The sequence below is a fragment of the Carettochelys insculpta genome, chromosome 23 (assembly GCF_033958435.1).
Source record: "Carettochelys insculpta isolate YL-2023 chromosome 23, ASM3395843v1, whole genome shotgun sequence".
Taxonomy (NCBI): Eukaryota; Metazoa; Chordata; order Testudines; family Carettochelyidae; genus Carettochelys; species Carettochelys insculpta.
In genome coordinates, this window is record NC_134159.1 from 13,465,493 (window position 1) to 13,492,121 (window position 26,629).

General features: G+C 49.1%; 1 protein-coding gene across 4 annotated transcripts in view; it reads left to right on the forward strand.

Annotated features, from left to right (window-relative positions):
* The window catches only part of SAMD11 (sterile alpha motif domain containing 11), a 213,736-nt gene that overhangs the window by 106,244 nt on the left and 80,863 nt on the right, over positions 1-26,629 (forward strand). For all 4 annotated transcript variants that reach the window (XM_074975990.1, XM_074975989.1, XM_074975992.1 and 1 more), the window contains exon 5: positions 21,782-21,906. In XM_074975990.1, the coding sequence (XP_074832091.1) occupies positions 21,782-21,906 (125 nt within the window). The remainder of the gene's footprint in view (positions 1-21,781; positions 21,907-26,629) is intronic.

The following is a 26,629-nucleotide window of genomic DNA, read 5'->3' on the forward strand; positions in this document are numbered from 1 at the left end:
CGGGAGATTCAGCCCGACTTCCCCTGCTGAATTTTGGAAGGATTCAAATTGGAGTGTCTGGCTTTGTCTTATTTTTCATAAATCTGTACTGTATTTGGAGGATGTCTGCCTGGCCTTTCTAGTTCATGATTTTCATTTTCTAACCCTGTCCCTGAGCAGCCCTTGTTTAAAACATCCCACCTGGGTAGTATTACAGGATTCCAGCAACTCAAAGTAGCCATGTAACGAATTGAGAGTTTTGGATGTTTTAAATAGGTGCCCACATAAGTAAGACACCCCAGTTGCATGTCGGTGAATTATTGTATTTATTGCCTGCGGGAGGCAAGCTGCTGCCCCCAACACCACAATGTTCTCTGTCTGTTTGTAGCGCAGTAACATCTGATCAATGCCAAAATTGCAGGGAATGTTGTGCTCATCACAGGGCATGAGCCTATTGATTGTGGTGAGTGTCAGAATGCTGGGAAAGCCTGATTCAGAGGTAAATTCAGGGCCTCCAGGCTGGCTGTGTGCACTCTGGGATAATCTCTATGCTGCCTCTGCCTATCACAGGCAGCAACTCAGTGCTGTCTGGGGAGATTGTCCGTAGCGTGGACTTTTAGTGGAAAGTAGGGAGCCTTACAGGGAGCATTCGTAGTTGGGAAATGGGATCTAGTGGTGGGAGGGAGGAGAGGGTCAGGAGCAGGGATGTGCATGGGTGGGAGTCAAAAGAAAGGATCCACTTGGAACTGAAGGAGGGGGTGGTAAGTGTTACCGATGAGGGGAAGAAGGGTCTGAGCATGACGAAAGGGAGGGGAAAGCAGAGTCCTGGGAATGGGGAGGGGAGTGGGGCTCTGAAGGGGGACTGAGAACCCAGTGGGCGGGGGAAGCAGGTAATGGGGAGTCCCTGGCATTTCTGCAGAAAAAGACCCAGGCATTGCGATGGAGCAGAAGCTGGACTTGAGTCAAGAATGTAGCCCCGTAGCCAAGAAGGCTATCACCTTATTGTGCTTCATTAGTAGCAGCACTGACAGCAGCTCTAGGGAAGTGATTGGTCCCCTTTATTTGATGCAGGTGAGGCCACATCTGGAATATTGTGTCAATTCTAGACCTCCCCTTATGGAAAGGACGTGGCTGCACTGGAGAGAGTCCAGCAGAGGGCAACAAAAATGATGAGGGGGCTGGAGCACATGACCTATGAGGAGAGGCTGAAGGCTTTGGGCTTATTTAGTCTACAGAAGATTGAGGGGGGATTTGATAGAGGCCTTTAACTACCTGAAGGGGGATTGCAAAGAGGGTGGAGAGAGGCTGTTCTCAGTGGTGACAAATGACAGAATGAGGGTCTCAAGCTGTGGTGAGAGAGGTGTTGGATGGATATTAGGAAAAACTATTTCACCAGGACAGTGGTGAAGCACTGGACTGTGTTACCTAGAGAGGTGGTGGACTCTCCATCCCTAGAGGTTTTTATGTCACAGTTTGATGAAGCCCTGGCTGGGATGATTTAGTTGGGATTGGTCCTGCTTTGAGCAGGGGGATGAAACTTGATGATCTCCTAAGGTCTTTGCCAGCCCTGGGAGTCTGTGTGGGTGAGCAGGCAATGAGACACCCGCCATGAGAGGCAGGCAAATGGGGGTGCGCACAGGCCTTGTCTGGGGGAGGGGGAATGGGGTGCTGGTGGCAGAACAGGGGACAGTGGTTTGGGGTGAGGGTTTCAGAGCCCCCGCCTGTGGAAGCAGGCACCAGGAGGTGAAGGAAGTCCATGCAGTAGAAGAGGTTTGAGGGAGTTGCTGCCCAGTGGGAAGCAAGGGATGCACAGAGCCCAGGTTGTGTGCAATGTGCTCGGCCTGCAGGAAGCCTGCAACCACCAAGCTGTGCTCCTACAGGGAGCTCGCAGAGGTAAGATAGCTGCTGCCATCTCATGAATTCTAAGGCAGACTGCTGAGGCCAGCTGCTCGGTCTCTGAGAAGTCACTGTGTCTTCTGCTGGGTAGGAGGGAGTTTGTCTTGCGCCTATCCATGCTGATGCTCTTGGTGCTCCGGTATTACTGGAAGCCCCAGGGAGGGATTGTGCCCTTCCTGTGCTTCTCAGCAGGGCTGTCTTCAGCGCCGCTAGGCCTTGTGCTCAGTGGCGGTGTTGAGCAGCAGGCTGTGGTCAGGGGATGACGGATGACACCGGGCTTGATGGATGTTGGGAGGGAAGATGTATGGGTGTTCATAGTCATTGTGACAGTTGAGCCAGGGAAGACGGACCATCAAGGGGAGTTCTCTTGTTGGATTGCTGCCTACTGTGTGTGGGGGGGTTATTTTTTAGGAGCATGTCAGTCCCAAGAACACCTCTGCCAGTAGCAGTAGGTTATAGCCAGTGCTCCCTGTAAGCTGAGCGCTTGGGCGGTCACCCAGGAGAGATTCAGGTGCTTCCCAGCTGATGAGCAGAGTGCCCGCAGCTGCCCACAGTGGGGAGCCTGTGTTCTGTAGCGGTGCACGCCCGCACAGGCCGCAGTGCATGTAACAAAATGTATTCTGTCCATGGGTGGAAAAGATGAGAGGGACCCCTGATTGCAGACCCATATAAGGGAAGGCTAGCACAGGATCTTTGCGATTTAGGCCTTTAGGAAAGTCACCTGGGTCGTCAAAGCAGAGGGAAATTCAGGACGCTGCTGGGATGGGCTGCCCACACTGAACATCAATGTCAGTGCCAAAAACGGAGGCTCCGTGGTGCAGTGAGGGACCTGCAAGGACCATGCCCTGTTAAGGATGCCCTGGTGTAAGGCACATGTAGTCCAAGCAGCCTGCTTTTGTGATGCTCACTGTTTCACAGATACGAGGAATCTGTCCCATTTGGAAAGGAAATGGGGCCAGCTGGGGATAGGGGGTGGGAAGGGGTGAACCAGATGGGAGGTTCCACTAGTTTTGTTTTGAATTTTTGGGGGACAGAGTTAGATTCACATTTTATTCCTACTGTGCCCCATGCTCACTGTCTTCCTTCTCCAGAGCTTACACCTGGACTCTAATCTTGTCTACACTGGGCTTTTGGCCCCTAAGTTTCTCACGTAGCAATGGTGTAAATGTAGCTAGTCAAGCTGCTAGTGTTTTAAGCTCTGTGCTGCATTAGACTTGCATTAGGGTCAGAAAACCCTGGAGCCCTATGTACATTGCCAGCCATAGAGGAAATCTTGGGTAAAAATGTTGGGTGGAGGCATACATTAAAAGTGAACAGTTCTTCAGCATCCTAACAAGATAGGCATGCATCCAGACCATCCTTCAGAATAAGCTTCCCCCGGACAGTGCTTCAGATCTGAATTTCCTCTGCCCCATTCACAATCCACTGAAGACATGGCATTGTTATTTAGGGACTTGCGACAGGCTGGCAGATGAAACAGAACTGCAATAAAAACATCTTCAAACTTCTTTGCTCCTCATTTGGGGTTGCCAGCTCTAGGGATTATTTTTACGAACCGTTACAAGGATTAGTGACATTTTATGAGGGTTTTGCTTGGGACGTTGCAGGATGAATTGCACAGCGCAAATCTGCTTGAAGAGTGGGGGCTGCATCTCCCACGGCTGGGCTTGGGTTTTAGTCACCTGGGGCCGTTGTGCTTGTTTGTTGTTCACAAGTGCCTCATGGAGAATGTCTCTGCAGAAAGGAGACAGCTCGCAGAGGCGGGTGGGGGGGGGGCGGACAGTACTGACAAATAACTGGCTGTCGAGGTACATCAAGATGGACATCTGGGAAGGACAGAGAGCAACAAGGAGTCCAGTAATAATGATGGAGTGCACGGAGGCAACAGCAGAGCCTGGAACAGTAAAAGTATAATGTAGGAAAGACGCAGAGCAAGGAGAGTCACTGAACTGGACATGGCCCTTTAGAGCCCTATCTAATGTCCACAGAAGCCAATGGGAATCTTTATCTGTCCGTTGACTTCAGTGGAACTGGATTGGGCCTGCAGCCATCAAAGGCCAATTGTCGTACACAATGCAAGAAGTCTGGGAAACAAACAGGAAGAATTAGAGGCCCTGGCACAGTCAAAGGCATATGACGTGGTTGGAATAACACAGCTGTGGTGAAGCACTGGAATGTGTTACCTAGAGAGGTGGTGGAATCTCCATCCCTAGAGGTTTTTAAGTCCCATAGCGCGTCTCTGCGCCAGTGTGATTACGCCAGGAGCAGGGGAAGGGGGAGAAATGAGGCTGCCTAGATGCACTGTGTTGGTGGGAGGAAGGAGAGGAGGATGAGTAGAGTGGTGGGACCAGTGGGGCCAACAGGTGCTGCAGGCCCCAGGGCAAGGTGTGTCAGGGGGCGGCTCCATGCCTGTGAAGAGGCGGGGCTATTAACGGAAGGGGAAGGGTCAAGGGTGGAAAGGGTGGGGACTAGGGCATTCAGCTCTCAGTGCCCTCAGACTGTGACGCTGGGCCCCCACTCCCAGCTGCACATTGCCACAGCAATTCAAAGGGACCTAGAGCTCTGGCCACTGCCAAAGCAGCAGCAGTGGCAGCTGGAGCTCTGGGTCCTTTAAAACACCAGGCCTGGGGGGGCATTTGCCCTCCTTGGCCCTCCTGTTGGCCAGCCTCGGTGGGACAGAGGAGACAGGCTGGCAGCCCTTGCTTGCTGCACAGCTTCCATGTTGCCTTTGAGCGGCTTTGCTGGGGCTTACTCACATATCTCCTGTGGAAAAGTGACCTATCCTATCAGCGGGTTGTGCAGCCCATTGTTCAATATCGAAACAAACTCTATTGTTCTCCCCCACCCCTGCTGTTTCTTTGTTAGTCACCTGCTCACAGCCTGCAAATCCATGACCCAAATCCTTGTGTGTCCCGCTTTAGCCCTTATCCTGCCGGGGCTGCTCTGTTTGCCATCGACTTGGGGAGAAAAGTATGGGCCGTGCTGTATACGCTTAGGAGATTGCGCCGGGTGATAAGCTGAGGGGCAGGGAGGGGGATCTTGATCAGTCTGAGCTGCTAGCTCACTCTGATCCGCCTCCTTTCCCTGCATTCAGCTGACTCAGGGATCTTGGTCTTACCTGCGGGGAGGGGTTGCAGCCACTGACCTTGCCTGGCTACCCAAGGGCCTTTGACACACATGGGCTAAGGCAGGGCAAGGCAGAGGGAAAGTTATTTTGGAGAATTTCCCATCCTAGCCTGACTGGGGTCAGCTTTCTCGGGAGATTGTTAACCCTTTGCTCTCTGTGCGTGGCGGCGTGGGACAGGGAAGCAAAGGGCTTCTATTGTTCTTGTAAGATTTGCTTGGTTTTGGAAATGTCTGGGTTTGGTGTGCATGGGATTGCTCCTGTGACTCCCCAGTCTGTGTGTCTGCTGCCAGTGCTTGCAAACACTCACTGGGGCCAGCCTTTTTGCAAAGCGTAGGCTGGAGACTGGGTGGGCCAAGCACTTGTAACTCCTCCTCTGCAATTGCTGTTTCGGCTCCAATGCAAAAGGCTCTGCTTTCAGGGCTGAGGGTCCCAGGTTCACAGGCTGCTGCAGAGGTGATCACTGAGCATAGGTTGGAATCTTCACAGAAGTTACAGGCTTGATGCAAAAGTTACCAGGCAAGGTTCTCTGGCTTGCACTACGATTGCAATCATCCCTTCTGGCCTTTCCAGCTCACCGTTGAGTTGCCAGGACTCGGCTGTGATCCCAGATACATACAGGCTGTACCTCTCTAATTCAGAGCTCTCTCGTCCGTCAACATCCATAATCCAGCATGATTTTAGTTAGCTGGATGGCTGCTTATCCTGGGTGTGGCCAAGTTTCCAGCCACCGATCCTGGCTCTCAGTGTTCTGGGCTGTCATGTACCCCTAAGTGTCTCCTAAGAGCCCAGTGAGCAGTGGAAGTGTTAGTAATGTGCTGGAGAATATTGACCTCCCATGGGCCAGTCTCTTGTTCAGCACAGGTCAGGTCCTGAGAGAAAGAGGTTCAACCTGTAGTAAGACCATTTATATTTTGGTAGCTCCAGGGAGCTCACCCCATTCAGGATCTGGGCCTCCCTTGCACAAGGTGTTGCACTAAACAGAGAACGCACAGGAAGACCATCCAATCTCAATGTCTGGTCCTACAAGTTCTTAGAGGCACATTTACATCTAAGCACATGCATGTCCTCCTGGACGTCAGCGGAGCTTCTTAAAATTCTGCATGTCCATAGTGATTGCCAGGATCAGAGCCTTTAACAACAAGAAACAGAGGGATAGCAGGGCAACGAGAGAGAGCCTACAAGCAGAGTGACAGGAGCAAGGTTGTCACGTTTTCACAGGTTGCATTGCCTTCCAAAGTTAACCCTGGCCTGTTTTTTCTAGGACTGGCTTAATTGTGTCCTACTTACAGCATATGCCTCCAGGCTAGCATAGGCTTCTTTCTCTGTGCAGCCTCCCATCTCAATCAGCTGGATTCTGCATGGATACGGTGGGCTCGACTAGTAGATTGGACCCAGGTTGAGGCCTGTTTCTTCGGCATGTGCATTGCTGTGCAGGCATAACAAATAGCAGTAGTGGCTGGGTTGCAAATGCCAGAGCGGACTTACTTTAATGCAGCTGTAAAAACCTGTTTTCATTTAAATAAAAAATCCTGGGAACATTTCCACTGAGTTTGAGTTGTATAAATTCTTGCTTTTACAAAAAACCCGAAACAATACCAAAAATGGGAGTTGGGGGTCTGAATCCCTCTGATGGGAAAGTTCTGTGTAATGTAATAGGGACGACCTGTGGAATTGTACAGAAATGTAGTAATGCTCAATATTAAACACTAGAATAAATTGCCTAGGGAGGTTGCTGAATCTCCATCACTGGAGATATTTAAGAGCAGGTTAGATAGACATCTAGTGGGGATGGTCTAGATGGTACTTGGTCCTGCCGTGCAGGAAGGGGGACTGTGCTCAATGACCTCTGAAGGTCCCTTCCAGTTCTAGTGTTCTATGATTCAAGTGGTTTTTGTCCTGCTCTGTTCCAAAGTGCCTCATTTTGTAACCTCGTCCTGCCGTTTGATGCGAAGGATGTATCTCAGGCTGGTTTACTGGTCTCTTAATGTGGAGAGCCGGCGTGGGGGTGCACTGGAAATTGATTATTAGTTTACAAACACCTTTTTAATAAGTGAATGCAGCTAGAAGCCCTGAAGATTTTAACCCACTCCTGAAGTTACATAGCTGCCGCTGTTATATAAGGTTGTTTGCTCAGCACTGTAGTGAAGTAACAATATTTATAGACCAGTGAGGGTTTCCCTTTAATGGCTTCCATAAAAAGATAATTATGTTCTCTAGTGCAGTCCCTGGCTGATTTACATGTTTGTCCTAGTCCTGGGTGTGTGCTGCAGTTCAGACACTTCTGAGTGAGACACTGTTGCTGTTTGCCTGTACTGTGACGTGCAGGTGTCATACTTAACCTAGCTTTAAAAATAAACATTTTTGGCAGGACAAAGGGAGGAAAAGGGCACCCAGAAATCATCCTGTCTGGATAAAGCTCAGTTCCTGCAAGCTCCGGCAATGGCATATCATTAGACCTACAAACTCTGTGCAGTTCCATGATGTATCCACCTGGCTGGGCAGAGACTGTAGCCAGATTAGAAGGGTGTGCTTGATACGCATCTTCTGTGAGCCAGATGCACCACGCAAGTAAGCTCCTGAACAGGACCTGTATCCTGTTATTCTGGGCAAGAGATGACTGGAATTACTGAAGTGCTAACTAGTAACAGAGAGGAAGCTGTGCTAGTCTATACATTATCACAACAAAAAGCAGTCAAGTAGCACGTTAAAGACTAGCAAAATAGTTTATTAGGTGAGCTTTTGTGGGACAGACCCACTTCTTCAGACCACAGCCAGAAGAGGTGGGGCTGTCCCACGAAAGCTCACCTAATAAACTATTTTGCTAGTCTTTAACGTGCTACTTGACTGCTTTTTGTTTTGAAGTGCTAACTGTTTTCCTAAGTGGGCGACAGAGTGTTTTACATAACAGATTCCTGGCTGCTCACCAGCACTCACTCTCCATCTCCCTTAGCTTAATAAACGCCCTCATTTTCTTTCACTGCAAATGTTGCTGTTACTCATTTTACCTATTGAGTTTTATTTTTTATGGTGGGGAGGGCAGAGCGGCAGGACAGTTTTATGGCAACTGCATTGATCAGTGAAATCAAATATAATCCTTGTGTTTGCTGAGTGATCATTAAGCGGCAGGAGGATCAGTTGACCTGAGAGTCACATTACAGGTTGCACCTCTCTAATCCGGAACTCTCTCATCTGGCAACATCCATAATCCAGCATGATTTTATTTAGCTGGATGACCAGTTCTCATGGATGTGGCCAAGTTTCCTGTGGTCCTGTAAAGTTTGTTTACAGCCACCAGTCCTGGCTCTCAGCGTTCTGGGCTGTTATTTAGAAGTAATTTACCCCAACTGTTTTTTAAGAGTCCAGTAAGCAGTGGAAGTGTTGGTAATGCTGCTAGCCAATAATGACCTCCGATGGTTCAGCAAATTCTCTCGCCCGGCACTGGTCAGGTCCTGAGGGTGCCAGATCAAAGAGGTGCAACCTGTACTGTTTCCATGTTATTTCCTCCCAGGTGACGTTCTGAGTCTCTCCTTTTCCAAAGCTGGAATTGGTCCTCCTCCTCTTCCGCCTCCTCCTCCCATCTCAAAAACTCCATAACTCTGGACAAACTAGTCATCCTCCCTTTATCTTGCCTATGATTTTATTAAACATAACTCAAAAGCTTTCTGGTCCAGAGCTGGCTACAACAGGCCCAGATTTCAGTTGCTGTAAAACTGCATAGCTGGACTGGAATCAGTGGAGGCCTATGTTGGTTGAGTTTCTGACCCAGTCTTTTTTGTCAGGGAGGAGCGGCAAGGTGGCGTGGCTCTGCTCTGCAGTGCGGTAAACCACAAGTCACCCCCATGCAGAAGGGCCATGTGCCATTTCAGTCCTCCTTGGGCCCTGTTTTGGACGTGCAAGAGGTGGTTTGGGCTTGTGTTGGCCCTCTCTGCAGAGAGGAACAAGGTCTGGCCCTTGCAGGGGCAGGATGCGTTTTCTGTTGCGTCCCCATGTTGCTGGGGGAGAGGGGAGATGAGGGACGCAGTGGAAACAGATTAGGATTTTAAACCTCTTTTGCTCATTTCTCACTCCTGTCACTTGGAGCAGCAGTGCAGTGAAAATCTCACCAGGCCCTGCGGGCGCCTGGCCGCCTCCACTAGATGTGGAGACTGTGACACTGATTTATTTTTTGGTTAATTGTCTCCATCCATTAGTCTCTTCATCCTTCTCGCTGCTAAAGACACCGCTCTTGGCTCATGCCAGTAAATGAAACACTTTTAAAGGCCTGGCTGGAGCTTTGAGTCTGGCTTGGGCCAAGCATCACGGAAATCTGTCTGTGTCCAGGCACCCTGAGTGGGAAGAGTTTGGTATGTGTCACTTGGTTTGCCTGGGGCTGTGGTGCACAGGCCTTGCAGGAGGAGCTGTTATAGCTGGCCAGGGTGGTTTGGTTGAAATGAAAGCAACTTTTACCTCTCTCCCAAAAAATCATTGATTGAAGCCAAGTTACCAAAAAAGCTAAGACTGACTGTGCGTAGCATGCACCTAATTTTGGTGTAAGCCCCATTGAACTCATTGGCACTTCTGCTTTTTGAGAAAACAAGTGTAGGAAGGGGTTCCCTGGGAAAAGCTGAGTTTTTTGCTGGAGGTAAATAGGGAACAGATTTCCCTTTTCTTTCCACACCACTCCACTGTTCTTTCTATGCTGCCTCTCTCCTTCCCTGTGTATTGTCTCTGTCTTTAATGTCTTAACTAACTCCTCTGTCATGGTTGGCCTAGGTCCACCACCTCATAAGCACAGAACAAAAACAATCCTATCCAGCTCATGTCTTTCTTTGCACATGTTACTTTTAGTCTGTTGAGAAACACAAATTGAAAGCCCAGGACTGTCAAGAAGCGAGAGCTGGTCGGGAGGCTGGACTGACTAGAGCCATTAATGCATTTTTATGAGACTGTAAGTGTGGATGTCGCATGTTTGTGATTTTGATTTAATTGTAACTGTTATTTTTAAATGAGAAATAAAAATTGATTTTTTTTTATATCATTGATTTGTATCCACCCTGCAGCTGGCCCTTCATTGGCTGCCTGCTTGTCCCTCTCAGCCAAGAGGCTGCCAGACCCTTTTCACCTTTGGACGTGCTTCTAGGCTGCAGGACAGGATGGTGGCTCATTAACGGGACAAAGTGGGGATCAGCTACCGCTCATGAAAGATCCTCAGCAGCCTTCAACTCCCAGCATAACTGACAGGGGTTTGGGACACCCAACACCGTGCAGGTCTGGGATCGTCTCTTGTTCATCATCTGGGTGGATCTTAGAACTTCAGTACTGGAGGGTCCTGCTGCTGTTACTCTGGACCAGCTGCTGCCTTGCAGTGCCCGGTCTGTGTAGAATAATGGAAGGCGTGTACTGCCCATCCACCTCACTGCATGCTCAGTTAAACTTTGCAAATAATTAAATGCCTCCTCACCCCTCCGTCCCCTCTTAGGGCTCACTGTGATGGGTGACTGACCACTGTTATCTCATCTGCCACTCACACTTTAGTCGGTGCCAATGTTCCCTGTGAGCTGAGCGCTTGGGTGGCCACCCAGGAGAGAGTCAGGTGCCGCCCAGCTGATTAGCAGAGCTCCTACAGCCATCCACAGCCAGCAGCATGTCTCTCTACTGGTGGTGCATGTCTGCATGTGCCTTGGTGCACATAACAAAATTCATTCCACCCATGGATGGAAAAAAATTAGAGGGACCATTGGTCTATATCACTCTAATGACCAAACTGCCTTGTCTTGCAGCTCTTCCTCCCCACCAAATATCTGGCTCTGGGCGTGGTGCAGCACCTGTTTCTGCATTTCCTGCTGGTGGGATGTGCCAAATTCTCCTCCCTGCTACACCAGGGCAATCTGTGGGTCATGAACCAGCCCAGCTTCAGGGGAGCAGGCTCAGCACATGCTGCTGAAGTCCTCATTCTGAGCTTTCTCAGGGTGTGGCTATACTTACCGGGAGATTGAGCCGGTCAGGGTCCATCTCCCAGGGTTTGATTTTGTGTGCCTAGGGGGAGCCATGTGAAATCGTACTGTCAGGGCTTGACAGTTGACCTCCCTATGTGAGGACGGACCGTTAAGTCAGCCCTAGATATGGCCATTCCAGATATGCAATTCTCATAGCTGGAACTGCACATCTAGGTTTGACTTTCAGGGCTAGTGTAGACCTGGCTGCAGCCTTGAATTCTTCATGACAGAAACAGCTCGGAGGGGCCTTGTGGAGTTACGGGTTAATGGACAAGGTTGTCAGCCCAAAGAGGGAAAGATTCAGGTTGTTAAACTTGACTTTCTACTATTTATGGTGTTGCTTTGCGCTTCTTTGGCTGTCTCCTCCTGTTCACTACCTGGGCCTGAGCTCCTTTGGGCTGTTTAATGTGGTGTTCTTCTTTGGGCCTGTCTACACTGCAGTCAGGTTATGACTGCTGCACATGTTGACGTGCCTGAGCTAACTTTACTCTAGCTAGCTCCAGTAACAGCAGCAATGTTGTTGCTGTCAGATGGGCTAGCTCAGGGGTGTGCAAAGTAGGGGGGCGGGCCCCCTTGTGGGGACATGAAATTTTGTAAGGGGGGGTGCAGCACGACTGGCTGCTGGATCCCAGGCTCATCCATCTCATGACAAATGTTGAAATATGTCACTGTTTTTATGTCTGCGTGTTCATGTTTATATAACGTGATTAATAAAATTTTTACATTCTACAGACCTCTTTTCTTACACATGCTGAAAGGTTTTGTTTTGGTTTTTGTCATATGAACATAACCAAAAGAAAGGTGGGGGGCGCTGCTAGTTGCAGGGACAAAAAAACGGGCTGTGCCTGGTTCGCACCTGGGACCAGGTGGCCTAGTGGCTAGGCCCCCGGCCAGGGCCTGCTGGGTGGGTCTTCAGCCCCACCCGAGAGTCTATGGGTTAAGTTTGGGGTGTAGCCCTGAGAATCTAGTTCCTCCTTTGGCAGGGGAGGGGTTCCTGAGCCAGGGGAGGGGTCCTGGGCTGCGCCCTCTGGCAGCCAACTGGGTGGCAGCTCTGGCTCGGGCCCTGCTGCCTCAGAGTCAGCTCCTGCCTCTTGGCTGGTCAGCCCCAAACTGGGCTGGCTTCCTTCCTTTTATACCCCTCCAGGCCTGACACTGGCTGCAGGTGAACTAGGGTGAGGCTGATTGGGCCAACAGGCCTTGTTTAACCCTTGCCTTGCCTGGCCTCCCTCTCACACTCTTACACGGGCCCAACTTGTTCACCTCAGGCTAGCTGCTTGGGTGAATGCCCATAGTCCCTGCTAGGTTTGTACAGCCAATGCTGCCAATGCCATGCTATGGGAGCTGGGTAGATCAAAGCGAGCTCGGGTGTGTTTACACCTGCTGCAGTCACATTTCTGATTGCACCACAGGCATATCCTTAGAAATGTGAAAACCTGCTGCTAGGATGCTGCCAACATTTTCTCCTCTTGAGGTAACAAACTTCTTATCTGAGGAACAAAATCAATTTGGGGCAAATATTGATCAGTTGTGTTTGTAGAATGCCCTTTGCTGTAGTAACTAGGCAACCGCTGGTGCAGCTGAGATTCCATAAAAGAATCTGGAGAACTTTGTTCCACCATCCACCAATCAAAAGCCTTCCCTTCCGATGTCATGTCCACCAGTAGCTCTTCTCGAGCTTGTTTCCCTGTGACCTGTGGAGCTATCCAGTTACCAGAGGTGGACGTTTATGCTTCCATCACAGAGGGCCTGGTCAGACCAGTGTGAGGACATGCAGATGACCTGTTAATTCCATTGATGGTAGACAGTGCAGCGACTGGGGCAGTCGTGGGAAACATGGACAATGTTTTCCTCACCCAGCTGTAATGTTTGTGGCCGCTGGTTATTTGTGCGTCTCGCGATGCTGTGTCCCGAGTGCTCCTTCCATCAAAGTGCTGAGATGAAGCAAGTGAGTGAGTGGTGTGAGATGGTGTCTACGTTGAATAGGTATTCCTAGAGTCAGTACTACACTCACAACTTCCTTCCCCCAGCATTGGCTGGACTTGCTGTAAAACCCGGGATAGCTTTTCTCAAAGAAGGCAGGGAAAGCTCTTTTTTGATTGGTCTGAAGACCTGATGTGGAGTCAGGAGGGGGTGTGCCCTATTGCGTAGGCATTGCAATGACTTGCTCAGCTGGTGATGTTCTCTTTGCTTCCAGGGCAAAACACAAATCATGCCTTTTTCCTAGCCTAGTTGGGCTTTTCCTTTGATATGAGCAGATTTATGGGAGACATCTCTCTGAGTCTTTAACAATATCCTGAAATGCTCTTTCTTCAGGAATCTTGCCTTATCTAATCACATTGATGGGGTCTTGGCTGCCTGAAGGTTATAAGGTTGCATGAAATATCAGGGTTAAAGGCCTCTAAATCGCATTGATTGTGAATATTGTAGTGGAATGGGAAATGTTCGGAATGGCAGATATGGGAGAGGCTGGCTGTGAAGCTAACAAACAGCCCTGCTCCTTGCACAATCACTTACCCATGTGCAAAGTGCACTAGTTTATGCGATAGAGCGGTCATAGCCCTCTGGGGTGGGGTGGGGCTTTGAATGAGCAGTGGTAAGAAATGTTGGCCAGTGAGCATGCACTGTGTTGTGTTCTTGCTGAACTTGGCCGGGAGGCTCAGCACTTCCACCGGGGTTGGTCTTGCTGTACTGTCAGGAGCTGTGTTGAAGGATGTTGGTGAGGGAATCTTCTCCCAGCTTGAGCTTGGCTGTGGGAAAGACTGTGAAGGACTAAGATCTCTCTTATTTGCTGATATTGGAAGTCAGAGACTCTAGCGTGTTAAATGAGTGTCACCACCGGTCTTCATTTCCTGCCTTGTATGAGCCCTTCCTTCCTTCCTTCCCACAGGCCCTCTTTTCCTTCTTCCCTTTTTTGTTCTCCTTCCTTTCCCCTGAGCTGTGTGAGCTCCCTCCTTCCTTTCACATGCACTCTCTCTTTTACTTCCTGGCTCATTTCACAGCATCCCTCTCTCTTTCTCTTCCATCCATACACTCGGGGCGACGTTGTCACAAAGACAGGATCCCCGTCCTTTGTGTAGCAAGCAAGGACCAGGTGCAGGTGAAGTTCTCATCCTTTGTAACATTTTGTTTGCCATTGCTCATGCACAAGACTGCTGGATTCTGTTGGTTTTTGTCTGCCTGGTTTTTTTCCTACCGGTACTAGTAAAATGACTTGCAAATAAAGCAAGGGGGCAGGTGAAGTGAGGATGCACACAACACAGACTGCGAGAACCAAGTGTACTCCCCCTGCGTCCAATCGAAGTGCTGCTATGGTTCAGTCAGTACATCCACAAATTCTAGATGCACACGCAGAGTTAGCAAAACAACCCTATCTCAGGAGATCGTCTTGGTTATGACAATCTTGTGACCCACTGAGGTAAAGGAAGGTCACTCACACAGCCCACTCACTAGCCTAGGCTGCCCATCGCTGGCTTATACTGTCCTCAGTGTGTGTTCCCTGATCCAAAATTCGGATCATTCATTAATATTAACAGTTAACAATTCATAAACGGGAGTGTTGTGAGCAAGACGCGGGACTTTATTCTGTACTGATTAGGCATCAGTTGTAGTATTGTGTCCAGTTGTGGGTAACACATTGCAAGAAAGATGTGGAGAAATTGGTGAAGGTCTAGAGAAGAGCAACAAGAATGGTGAAAGGTCTAGAGAACAGGGGCTGTGACGGAAGACTGAAAGAACTGGCCTTGTTTAGTTTAGAAAAGAGAAGCCTGAGAGGAGACATGATGGCAGTTTACAAATACATAAAAGAGTGTTAGAAGGAGGAGGGAGAAAAATTGTTCTCCTTGGCCTCTCAGGGTAGGACAAGGAGCAATGGGCTTAAATTGCAGCAAGGGAGGTTTAGGTTGGACATTAGGAAAAACTTCCTAACTGTCAGGGTGGTTCAAGCACTGGAATAATTTGCCTAGGGAGGTTGTGGAGTCTTCATCACTGGGGATATTTAAAAGCAGTTTAGACAGACATCTCTCAGGGATGGTCTAGATGTGGTTGGCTGCCGTGAGGGCAGGTGACTGGCTTGATGACCTTTTGAGGTCCCTTCCAGTTCTCATGTTCTGTGATTCTATGATTCTGTCCAGGCCTTGGCTGGTTTTAAAGTCTTGCTTTGATGCAAAATCTGGGCTAAGTTTTAAGTTCAGAATAAAAGTATCTTGAACTTTCACAAGTCTGGTCATAAGATTTTTAGACCCACAAATGGCAGAAATCTCATGAAAATGTCTACTCTCTTGGATCCGATTTCATGGGAATGTTCCCTTGAGTCTTTGGCAATGTCGGAGCAAGAATTTTGACCCTTCTTGGCTTGAAATCTGTCTGAAAGCAAATGTGCAGGGCACCTTCTGTCATTTCTTGGGCTTTGGGTTTGAGTGAGTAGCTCCACCCCTCTCTGCTGAAACACAGGTATGTTTGCAGAAGGACTGAAATGTGGCCTGTCTGTTCCTGGGCACAGTTTGCACACCCAATTGTTTTCCACCTACATTCAGAGGACAACAGGCATCTTACTGGGGTTACTGTCGGCCCAGAGCTGCTAATTACTGAAAATCACGCAAATTAAATATTGCCATGGCAACCTGCAGCCCTCCAGCAGATTGAGTGTCTCCTCCCTGACCTTTCCAGAGAGCCGTACCTCCCTCTAGCCTCCTTCTCTAATCCGGTTTTTAAAATGTAATATTATGCTACTGGAAGGGATCAGACCTTTAATCTGATTGTGCTTGTGTGTGCCTGTGTGCATGGAGTGGGGCCTGTATTAATAGGCGCCCAACAGTGGTTCAGAGGCAAGGTAGGATGCGTTCCTGTTGGGGCTGGAAGTGAGCACCTGAGTGGAATTATTAGCTTCACTGGGCAGATGGAGAAGATCCTCTCTGAGGCAGAAGGCTTCCCCTACTCCTTTCTCTTCCCCTTAGCCAAGGTTTGTTCCTCTGGGGGTCACTGAATCTTTGGAGCCCTGGGGTTGAACTGGCTTGTAGGTGACCCCAGTGCACCCCGGTACATGCTGATTACAGGCACTGGCAGAGTTCCTGTGCATTTAAAAAATGACTTGTGGTTAGTTGGTCACCTCCCCACCCCGCCTTTATTTATTAATATTACAGCCTATGTATTATGTTTGCTCCTGTGGAAATGTTCACGTCTCCATTGTGCAGCTGTAGCTGTGCCTTCTGTGCAGCATAAGCAAGTGAAGCGCATGCCCAGTGCTGTGGCAAGAGGGCAGAGATCAGGGTGACTATAATTCATGGGCCCAAATATGGGACACCCTGGTGGGGGTGGCTCCCTGTTGCCTCGGGGCACTGGGAACAGGGCTGCTGTCTCTGTGGGGCACCTCTCCGGCTGCTCCATGCCTTGGGGTAGCTCAGGGGAGCTGGGAACCAGGTGGCAGCTGCACTGGTGTGGCTTCCCAGAGGCATTGGGAGAAGGCAGCTGCCCCCATGCCCCAACATACCCCTTACTATGCAGGGCCCCTTGCTGGCTCCCTCTCAGCGTGGTGGGAAAGCAAGTGAATATGTGCTCTCCAGCCAGCAGCTGCACCTGTGCTGATCAGGGGAAAGGGTCAGCCAGCAGGAGGCCTGAATATGGGGCAATTAGTCCCTTTGTTAAAATAAGTTGAGATGCCTTCTTAGCACCCAAAACATAGGGCTGTCCCATCCAAAATGGGACAGATGGTCACCGTAGCAGAGATTGTCTCTGCCTCAGGCTGGTAGGGTAGGTGTTCATTCCACTTGCCAACACTGCACGGGTCTTGCATGCTGTGCATTAGGGGCCCAATCCATTGCTCTGTGCACTTGGTGGAAAGAGTTCAGTAGGAGTTGGCTCAAGCCCCTGAATACATTGCAGGAGTTTGGGGCTGTTGGCAGGTATATTAGGAGAGGGAAGTGGTGGAGATGTTTTGAATTTAAACACAAAGTCCCCTCGTGGAAAAGGGTAGGTCACATTGTCAAATCTTCTCAAAGAACATCCAGTTCCTCTGGAAGTGTGTGATGAAAAGTTATGGGCATAAACAAATGGCCGCAAAAGGCTGTTTCCTTTGCTTGTATTCTAAGGCCAGTGGTGCAAGTGGAATCCACTTCTTACTGGTATTGGGGAGCGTGGGATGTGTAACTACCACTTTTAACTGGCATGGCTGTATGAAAGGCAGGAGGTTATGAGGGCAGACAAAATATAAGGGACTCGTGTAGAGAATCAATGTATTGCAGGCTAACTCTGTTTTACACACATTCTCACATGGGGAGCTGGGAATAGAACCCACAGACTTTAGTTGCTTTGAAATGCAAGCCTCTACCACGAGAGCTAAAGAAACATCCCTTCAGAGGCAACAGCAGTAGGTCCCTTATCCTCTTTGTGAATCAGTCAGTAGAGTGCAGTAAGCTCTAGCGCAGATGTGCGTGCAGCTGGTACATTACAGCAGATGTAAATCACAAGGGAGCCTGGTATGTATAAAAATGTGAGGCATATTTTTGCATCTGAAGTGGCAAAGAGTGGGGATTGAGCTTCGAGTCAACAGGGAGAGGCAAATAATGTGAACAGTAGTAAACGCCAAATTGAATGATCGTATAGAATCTAATGTATTGAGGGGCCAGACCTGCTCTCCTTAAAGGGGAAGGATAAAATCTCATTGTCTTTGACTGGCATAGGAATGGAAGAGACATCCGTCATCTCTGAGCTTCAGAGAAGCTGTCTGTATTTGGGGAGTTCAGGAGGGCATTTTCTGAAGTCAGTGTTATTTTCCTGCAGATTAGCTCTGGAAACACAAGAAAGCACCAATTATTGTTTGTAGAGCCAAAGACCTCAGAGCCCTGTGCGACCACAAAGAGCTGAGAGTCAAAGGCAGTGACAGACAACCTAAGGCAGGGGTGGCCAGCTAGAGACTAAGAGCCAAAATAGCTGTGGATGCAGCGCAGAGATCCACGGATCATATATTTATTATTATCTTTCTATAGATAGGTAGATACAAATGGGGCACCTGCACAGAGCACGGGTAAGCACTCCCAACATGCGCCTCTGAGCAGGAGCTGTATTTCATTGCTCAAAGAGCCATATGTGGCTTGAGAGCCACAGGTTGGCCACCTCTGACCTAGAGTAGTGAGCGGGCTGCCTGAGTGGCCCTCCTTCATCTCAGTGCGCTGCAAGATGGGTGTAACCAAGGTGGGTTCTGGGGATAAGGGACATTTGCTAACTGCGCTTGCATACCTAGAATTTGCAAGGTGCGTCGATTGAACCATAGCAGCACTTTGGACGCAGAGGGAACCCACCGCTCTCACGGTCTGTATCTCATGTCGGCTATGTCTACACTAGCACCCCATTCGAAAGGGGGATGCTCATGAGACACTTTGGGATACGCTAATGAGGCTCTGCAATGAATACGCAGCACCTCATTAACATAATGGCAGCCGCAGCGCTTCAAAATGACACTTTTGATTGTGTGCAGCTTGTCTATGCAGGGTCCTTTTCGAAAAGACCCCACACGTGTCGAAATCCCCTTATTTCTATAAGCAAATAGGAATAAGGGGATTTTGACATTTGCGGGGTCCTTTCGAAAAGGACCCCCGTGTAGACGAGCTGCACGTGAGTGAAATGTGGCATTTTCGAAGTGCCGTGGCTGGCAGCATGCTAATGAGGCACTCAATATTCATTTCAGCACCTCATTAGTATTCTTTGATTTAGCCATTAGTATGTCCATTTCAAAGTTTTGCCCAAGTGTAGACACAGCCACTGTGTTTTACTAGGATTTCATCTGTAGTGAGGTGAGTGCCCCACTACTTCAAGGAAGGGGTTAAGGCAGGCTGGAAGGAGCCTGGGCAGCTGCACGAGCCAATGAGTGAAGGGCTTCTCTGGGGAGCCAATCAGAGGGCAGTTTGCTGGAGCAATCTTGCATATAAGGAGGTGCTCCCGCAGAGCTGAGTCCGTTGGGTCCTGGCCGGGGAAAGTGCAGGATGAGCTCTCAGGCAGGGCAGGGGGAATTTGGCGAAGGCTCCAGCTTGATGTCTGCTGGACTGCAGGCCTTGAAGGTCCATGGGGTCACAGAGGAAGTGGCCCAGGGAGCAAGGCAATGACTGGAGTGGCTAAGCCCACTCACTCAGGTCTCAGTGGTTGCTGAGCCCAAACTTAAAGGACTAGGCTGCTGGGCCTAAGCTGCTTAGGGCTACAACTGGGGAAGAGTGGCTATGGGGTAGGACCCCTTGGAAGAGGGACGGGGCAGGAGGCCCTGTCACAGCATCAGATTTCACAGGCTGGGGTGCTCTGTTCAGCCCTCTACTTGCATTGGGAACCCTCTCAGGAGCACTCTTTGAAGTGCTGCTGATGATTTTGTTGGTACTGTAATTCAGTGCCCTATTCTTGTGCCTTCTTTTTTTTTCCTGGATGTGGCAGTACTCTTTTTGAATTTGAGGTCCTTAAAAATCCCCTGGTGTATTTCGAAAGGCAGTTCTAGTTCTGGGGTAACATTTCAGTCCCCTTTGACCTCCCCTTGTAGTTTCCACTGAATATAGTTTCTGCCCCTTTTCTTGTCAAAGCAGGAGTTTTCAGCTTGTGCTTTGTGGGCCCCTGAGGTGCCCAGACAGGTAAGATTTCCAAAGGCATCTGCATCACCCTTCAAAAATTCTTAGAGGTCTGCAAATGGAAAGGGGTTGAAAACCACTGCTTTAGCATCATGTGGTATTGCTGCCTGTGGTTAAAACAGTTGACACGCCCCACCCCAGAGGCAGCTGCAGTTCAGTGGTGGATAAAGTGAGCCTTCTGTATAATTTTATGGCTGTGGGAATATCACTGAAGTGCTGTTGGCTCCTTTGGGATGCAAGGTGCCACCATCCATTCCTCTTTCCCTGCTCCCTGCCTTTCTCCCTCTTTGCTCCTCCCTGTCTCACCTCCTCCTCCCTCCCCGTTGTGCTGATGGAAGCATTTATCTGCATTTGCCTTCTAGACCCGACATCCAGTTATTCATGGGTCTGATTATAAAGAACCGATAAGCCCTTCAAATTAATCTCATCAGTGACTTAAAACACTGAAATATGTGCACAGCGCATCTTAAAGGTGGCAGCTCAAAGAGGATCAGACTCAAAACTGCTTGGGACAGGGGGAAAGGGGCTTCCCGCACACCTGCAGACTTGCTTAAGCAATTAGCCTTCTGCTGGCGTAAGGTGGAATCTGCCTTGGCTTAGTAGAGGCAAGTAAAGCACTGGAAGCTAAAGGGCTTTGAGATTTTGGACCTGAGGTGGGAGGGGGAGGTGAGCAAAGGGGCGGACGACAGCAGCTGCTAAAGCACAGTCTTGTTTTCGTCTGCTGCATCCTGTGAAAATCTGGAGCCAGACGCCTGCTGAAAGTACCTCGGCCTAAAGACTTTCTGTCATAAACTCATCTGATTAGCAGAGAGCTAGACGACAGATTAGCCCTCGCTTCTCCACCGGGGATGGGCTCTTTGGAGCATCTGAGAAGCTCTGCGGTTTTGATGGCGATGGGGGGATATTTAAGGGGAAGTTGATTGCTAGGTCATTCTGCAGATCATGCTTCCTCTGAGTTGCCCTGGTGGTCCCTGCTGAGGACGGTCTCCTCCAAGCCAGCGAGTCGGCGGTCATGTGCTGTGTGTCGCAGACACACAGAGCCGGTGCACTGGGCATGTGAGTAACAGTTGTAAGAGACCCTCTGCCTTCCTTTTTTCTTTTTTTGTCCCCGTAATGTCTTAAACCAGCTCTCACAGGAGGAAGTTATTGTCCTCTGGCCGAGGAGAGGAGGGAACATAGCGATTGTGTCGGCATAGGACAGGCACTCTGGGCTAGAGAAGTTGCTTTTTTAACGTGCGGCATTAATCAAAAAGAGATGGAGAACTGCCAGTGTTAGCTTGTAGGTGTGCAAATGTATAAAGAACGTTCTCTCTTTCTTATGTTGTCTGTTGTCTCTATTTATATATATATATCCATAATCCACTACCTCTCTGTGTAAAGCATGACAACTGGGGTTTTGTAATACTGTGACTTTAGTCTTTTAACTCTCACGTGTGTGCCTGTGAAGGTCTTTGCACTTTCTCCTTGCTCGCTCATACATCCTGTGGGGGTTGCGGCGGGGCGGGGTGAGGCGAGAGCATTGTAAAAATGTTGGCTGTAAAACTAGCCCACTTGGAAGCAGCTTTGATGCCAGGGATAATAGGCGAAATAATATTTAATTGCTCCGTCCGTATGTCCTTATCCCAGAAGGAAGGAGCAGTTATTTTGGTATTGTCTAGAATGATGGACTGAGAACAGGGCTTCTAAACCAGATTGTAGCTTTCGCTCTGGGCCACCACTGGGCCCAAGTCCCTGGTAAACCTCTGCATGTAAAAATATTCAGCGAGAAAATAAAGCAGTCTCCCATTCACGCGATGGAGGAAGGAATGGGAAGACTAGCTAGGCAGCTGTCTGTTAATTGTGACCCATTTGTCAATCTTCTGAAGGCCAAGGGTCAGTCAGTTCTTGAACAGGCCTGCTCAGTTCTTGGCCATGTTCTGGGTTTGATTGGGGCATGTGTTCTGGCAAAGAGGATTTGGGAGGCTGGCCTCTGCTGAGTTTTTTGCTGCTTGGAAAGTGCTTTACCCTCCAGGGGCATCCCCTCCCTTTAAGCAGAGGAGGTTGCCTAGGAATTTCAAGTGTGGGAGGGAGGGAAAAACCGTCCTTATAACTCAGCAATCTCTAGGCCACACAAAAAAAGGCATGTGCATGGTCTCCTATATGTGGGAATCAATTAGGTGGTGGTAAATAGGGTATCCTTAAATTGGCATTTTTCTGCTCTACTGCAGCCGCGATAACGACCTCTCCACCATCATCTCCAACCTGCATCAGAGCCGCCAGCTCGTTATGCCAGAGACCCAGAGTCGCTGTGAATTCAAGAGAAACAGCATTGAGGTCGGCTTAGGAGCAGCAGGTAAGCAGCCAGGATGCCTGGCTCTTTTGTCCTTGTTCTCTGGGAAGAGGAAAGTTCTGGCTGCAGCTTTGTTTCGGTTTGCTGACTTCCCACCCCTCTGCTCTGGCAGGCCAGCTTCATTAGATTTCAGAGCCAGGCACGCGAGTTTCTCCATATTCCCACACAAAGATGAACACGAAAGGATGGTTTTTTTAAGTCATGTTAAAGCAAGATTTCAGCTCCGCTTTGGTCTCAGATCTAGCAGCATGTGTTAAAATGCAGGGGAGGAGAGAGCTCCAGCAAAGAAGTGGAATGTCCCCTGAGGTTAGTGACTAGTGGTGCAGAAAGGCCTGGCGGGGAGAGCTCTGTTTGATTTGTAATTGCATTAATCAGAGGCTCCCCATGCTACTTCCATCCCTGCCAACTCTGCAAAGATATTGGCATGGCTTTGTATTGGGGCCTGGCCTTGCTGAAGTTCCCCTTCCTTGTTGTGCTGAACCAGGGATGCTCTAGTAGAACTGTGCACTTTGCCCCCTGGATGTCAGCATCTGGGAGGAAGATGCAGGGAGGGAGCCCCCAGTGATGAATGTGCCTCAGTCAACAAGTGAACGCTGGTGACGCTGTCGGTTCTCTTTGTTTCTTGTAGAATCGGCCAACTGCTCCTGCAGGCTGATTAGTGGCTGGGGGTTGAGTGGATCGTTAAATCTCACCATTTGTGTCTGAGAATCAGGGCCGGTTTCAGCTTTCCCTTGCACTGGTGTCTGCCCTTGCTCAGCAACTTTATTCAACACAGTTGCTCAAGGCCCGTGATGTCCAGCACATGAATCACTGGTACATGTGGCTGTTTGGCCAGTAGAAGGTGGCTAGTTGGCTTGAACAATAACTACATTTTCAGAATAATGTGGCTAGTTCAAAATAACAGTAGACACTGCAGTCATGGCTACTGCTTCAGAACAGGCTGGACACCACAGCACAAGTTCGATGCTGGCATAGCAGAGATCAGAAATATGGACGTTCACGCAAAGGGGGCCGCTCACTCTGGTGTAAATCAGGAGTGACTCCAGTGTGCTCTGTAAGTTGAGTGCTTGGGTGGCCACCCAGGAGAGATACAAATGCCGTGTGTGTTTCTATTGGTGGTGTACATCCGTTCAGACCCTGGTGCACATAAAAAATTTATTCTGTCCACACATGGAAAGAATTAGAGGGAACATGGAGTGACTCCATTGTGTCCAGTGGTAAGTGAGAAGAGACTTGGGCACAGTTTCAGGTTGTTTTGGGGGGAGCGATGTTCACAGCAAGCAAGTTATTAACAGTGGTTTGTAACCTATCCTTTAAATCCACTTTGGTACCAAATGACTGGAAGACGGCCAATATAACGCCAATATTTAAAAAAGGCTCTAGAGGAGATCCTGGCAATTATAGACCGATAAGTTTAACATCAGTACCAGGTAAATTAGTAGAAACACTAGTAAAGAGTAAAATTGCAAGGCACATAGAAGAGCACGAATTGTTGGGCAAAAGTCAGCATGGTTTCTGCAGAGGGAAGTCGTGTCTGTCTAATCTATTAGAATTCTTTGAAGGGGTTAATAAACATGCAGACAAGGGGCACCCAGTGGACATAATATACCTAGATTTCCAGAAAGCCTTTGACACGGTCCCACACCAAAGGCTTTTATGTAAATTAGGTGGTCATGGGATAGGAGGAAAGGTCCTTTCATGGATCGGGAATTGGTTAAAAGACAGAAAACAAAGGGTTGGAATAAATGGTAAATTTTCACAATGGAGGGGGGTAACTAGTGGTGTTCCCCAGGGCTCAGTCCTGGGACCGATCCTGTTCAACTTGTTCATCAATGATCTAGAAAATGAGGTAAGCAGTGAGGTGGCAAAGTTTGCAGACGACACCAAGTTGTTCAGGACAGTCAAAAGCAAAAGGGATTGTGAAGAACTACAAAAAGATCTCAGCAAACTGAGTGATTGGGCAGCAAAATGGCAAATGAAATTTAATGTGGGTAAGTGTAAGGTAATGCATGTTGGAAAAAATAACCCAAATTACACGTACTACATGATGGGGTCAAATTTAGCTACGACAGATCAGGAAAGGGATCTTGGAGTTATAGTGGATAGTTCTCTGAAGACATCCACGCAGTGTGCAGCGGCAGTTAGTAAGGCAAATAGGATGTTAGGAATTATTAAAAAAGGGATCGATAATAAGACAAAAGATATCATACTTCCCCTATATAAAACTATGGTACGCCCACATCTCGAGTACTGCGTGCAGATGTGGTCTCCTCACCTCAAAAAAGATATATTGGCATTAGAAAAGGTTCAGAAAAGGGCGACTAAGATGATTAGGGGCTTGGAAAGGGTCCCATATGGGGAGAGGCTAGAGAGACTGGGACTTTTCAGTTTGGAAAAGAGGCGATTGAGGGGCGATATGATAGAGGTATATAAAATCATGAATGGTGTGGAGAAAGTGAATATAGAAAAATTATTTACCTTTTCCCATAATACAAGAACTAGGGGACACCAAATGAAATTGATGCGTAGTAGGTTCAAAACTAATAAAAGGAAATTTTTCTTCACACAGCGCACAGTCAACCTGTGGAACTCCTTGCCCGAGGAGGCTGTGAAGGCCAGGACTCTATTAGGGTTTAAAAAAGAGCTTGATAAATTTTTGCAGGTCAGGTCCATAAATGGCTATTAGCCAGGGATAAAGTATGGTGCCCTAGCCTTCATAACAAGGGCAAGAGATGGATGGCAGGAGATAAATCACTTGTCTTCTGTTCTCCTTCTCTGGGGCACCTGGCATTGGCCACCGTCGGCAGATGGGATGCTGGGCTTGATGGACCTTTGGTCTGACCCAGTATGGCCATTCTTATGTTCTTATGTTATGTTCTTATGTTCTAAATGAAGCTGTATGTGTCAGGAAAGCTGACTCTCTGAGCATTGCTTTTTAATGTGATTTTTCTAAACCACTCTTGAGAGCAGGATGTTAACGTTGAAGTGAGTTTTGGCTGTTCAGTGTTGGCTGTTGGTTCAGGCCCTACTGTTAAAAGGCAGATGATGGTCTTTCTGTTTTCATCTTGCCTCTCCCCAGCCTTCTAAAGTCAGAGTGTCGCTGTGTCTGGGTACGTTAATAGGGCCTTTGCCTGCAAGCTGGGCATTTGTGCCTGCCTGTGAATCATTGATTATGCAGCTTAATCCTGAATCTGGTTTTCACTGGGGGTTCCCCTACAAAATGAAGCATGTGGCGGGAAAGGGAGGGGTGTGTACAACAGGCAGTGTCTGATACCAACAGGTACAGCTGCTGGTCTTCTTCATTGTGGCTTGGGCTAGCTCCAGGGTTCCCTGTAAGATGAGCACTTGGGTGGCTGCCCAGGAGAGATTCAAATCCTACCCAGCTGATTAGCAGAGCGCCCACAGCCAGCACCATTTTTTCTATTGGTGGTGCACATCCGCAGGTGCCTTGGTGCACACGGATGGGAAAAATTAGAGGGAATGTTGTCCAGCTCCTATTAAAAACAATGGAAAGGTTCCAGGAGCCTTGGATGGGAGTTGCATAAGGCCATTGTGCCCCAGTTCAGCCAAGCACATAAGAAAGTGCTTAAAGTGCTTTGCTGAATTGAGGTCTTGATTTGGTAATGCGTAGGTGACATAGGCGACCTGTGGGAATGCAGAGGGGGGCCTCATGCACCCCTCATGCACCCCTGCATCCCCGACAACTCCTCTGCAGTGACCTGGCCTGAAAGTGCTGTTTCTAGGCCACGTTGCTTGGGGGAAGGGGGGGAAACTGCCCTGCACCCACCAGAAGCAGCACAGCACTTCTGTGGGGAGAGGCTGGTGGGGGCGGGACTGGGGGGAACAAGGTGGGGCATGGGCAGGAAATGGGTGGAGCACGGATGGAGGAAGGAATGAGGGGGAGGGGCAGAGGTGGGGACAAGGCAAGGGCACTCCCAGCACCAGTCACCTCTGATGGGTGAGGTGCCAGTGCAGCAAAAGACAACAGATAAGGTCGTCCTGCAGTGAGAATCCAATGCAAACTTTTCAAGTGTCTGCTCCCCAGTCCGGGTGCCTGTGAGTGCTCCTGGCATAGCCTGGGGCTCGATGAGCCCAGGGTTGCAGAGTCAGGCCCCAGGGTATTCGGAAATGGAGACAGCAACGGTTTTAATGAGTGAGGCAAACGCCCTCCCTCTCTAGTTACCCTGGAGGAGTCGTAGCATGTGAAACGGAACGCTGACAAGGAGAGACCTGGCCCTGGCTCCCTTTGGCCCCAAGAAGGAACGCTCTCTTCTCAGCCCCTTAAAACCCAAATGGCAGGTGGTCAAACCAAAATCCTCCAGCCGAGCCCCTGGGCAGCGGGGTAATTTCAGATCTGATTTGAATGTAGCAAGTTGGCCCATCTCTAGGTAATGGGCTGCAACAGGATCCTGCTCCTAAGCTTTTGGAAAGTTTGAATGTAAGGTCCATGATTTGTAGACTGGGTCCAGTTCTAAGCATGTGGTGGGCACAGGCATTTAAAGTGTGACACCCCTCCTGTCTCCCCAGCAGCCACCGGCACTACTCTGCAAATTTCCTGCCAGCAGACATATCTAGGAGAACAGCTCATGGGCAATGGCCCCTTTTTAATTTTTTCCATCCATGGGCAGAATAAATTTTGTTATGTGCACCCAGACATGTGCAGACATGTACCACCATAGAAGCTCAGTCTGCTGGCCATGGGTGGCTGTGGGCGCTCTGCTAATCA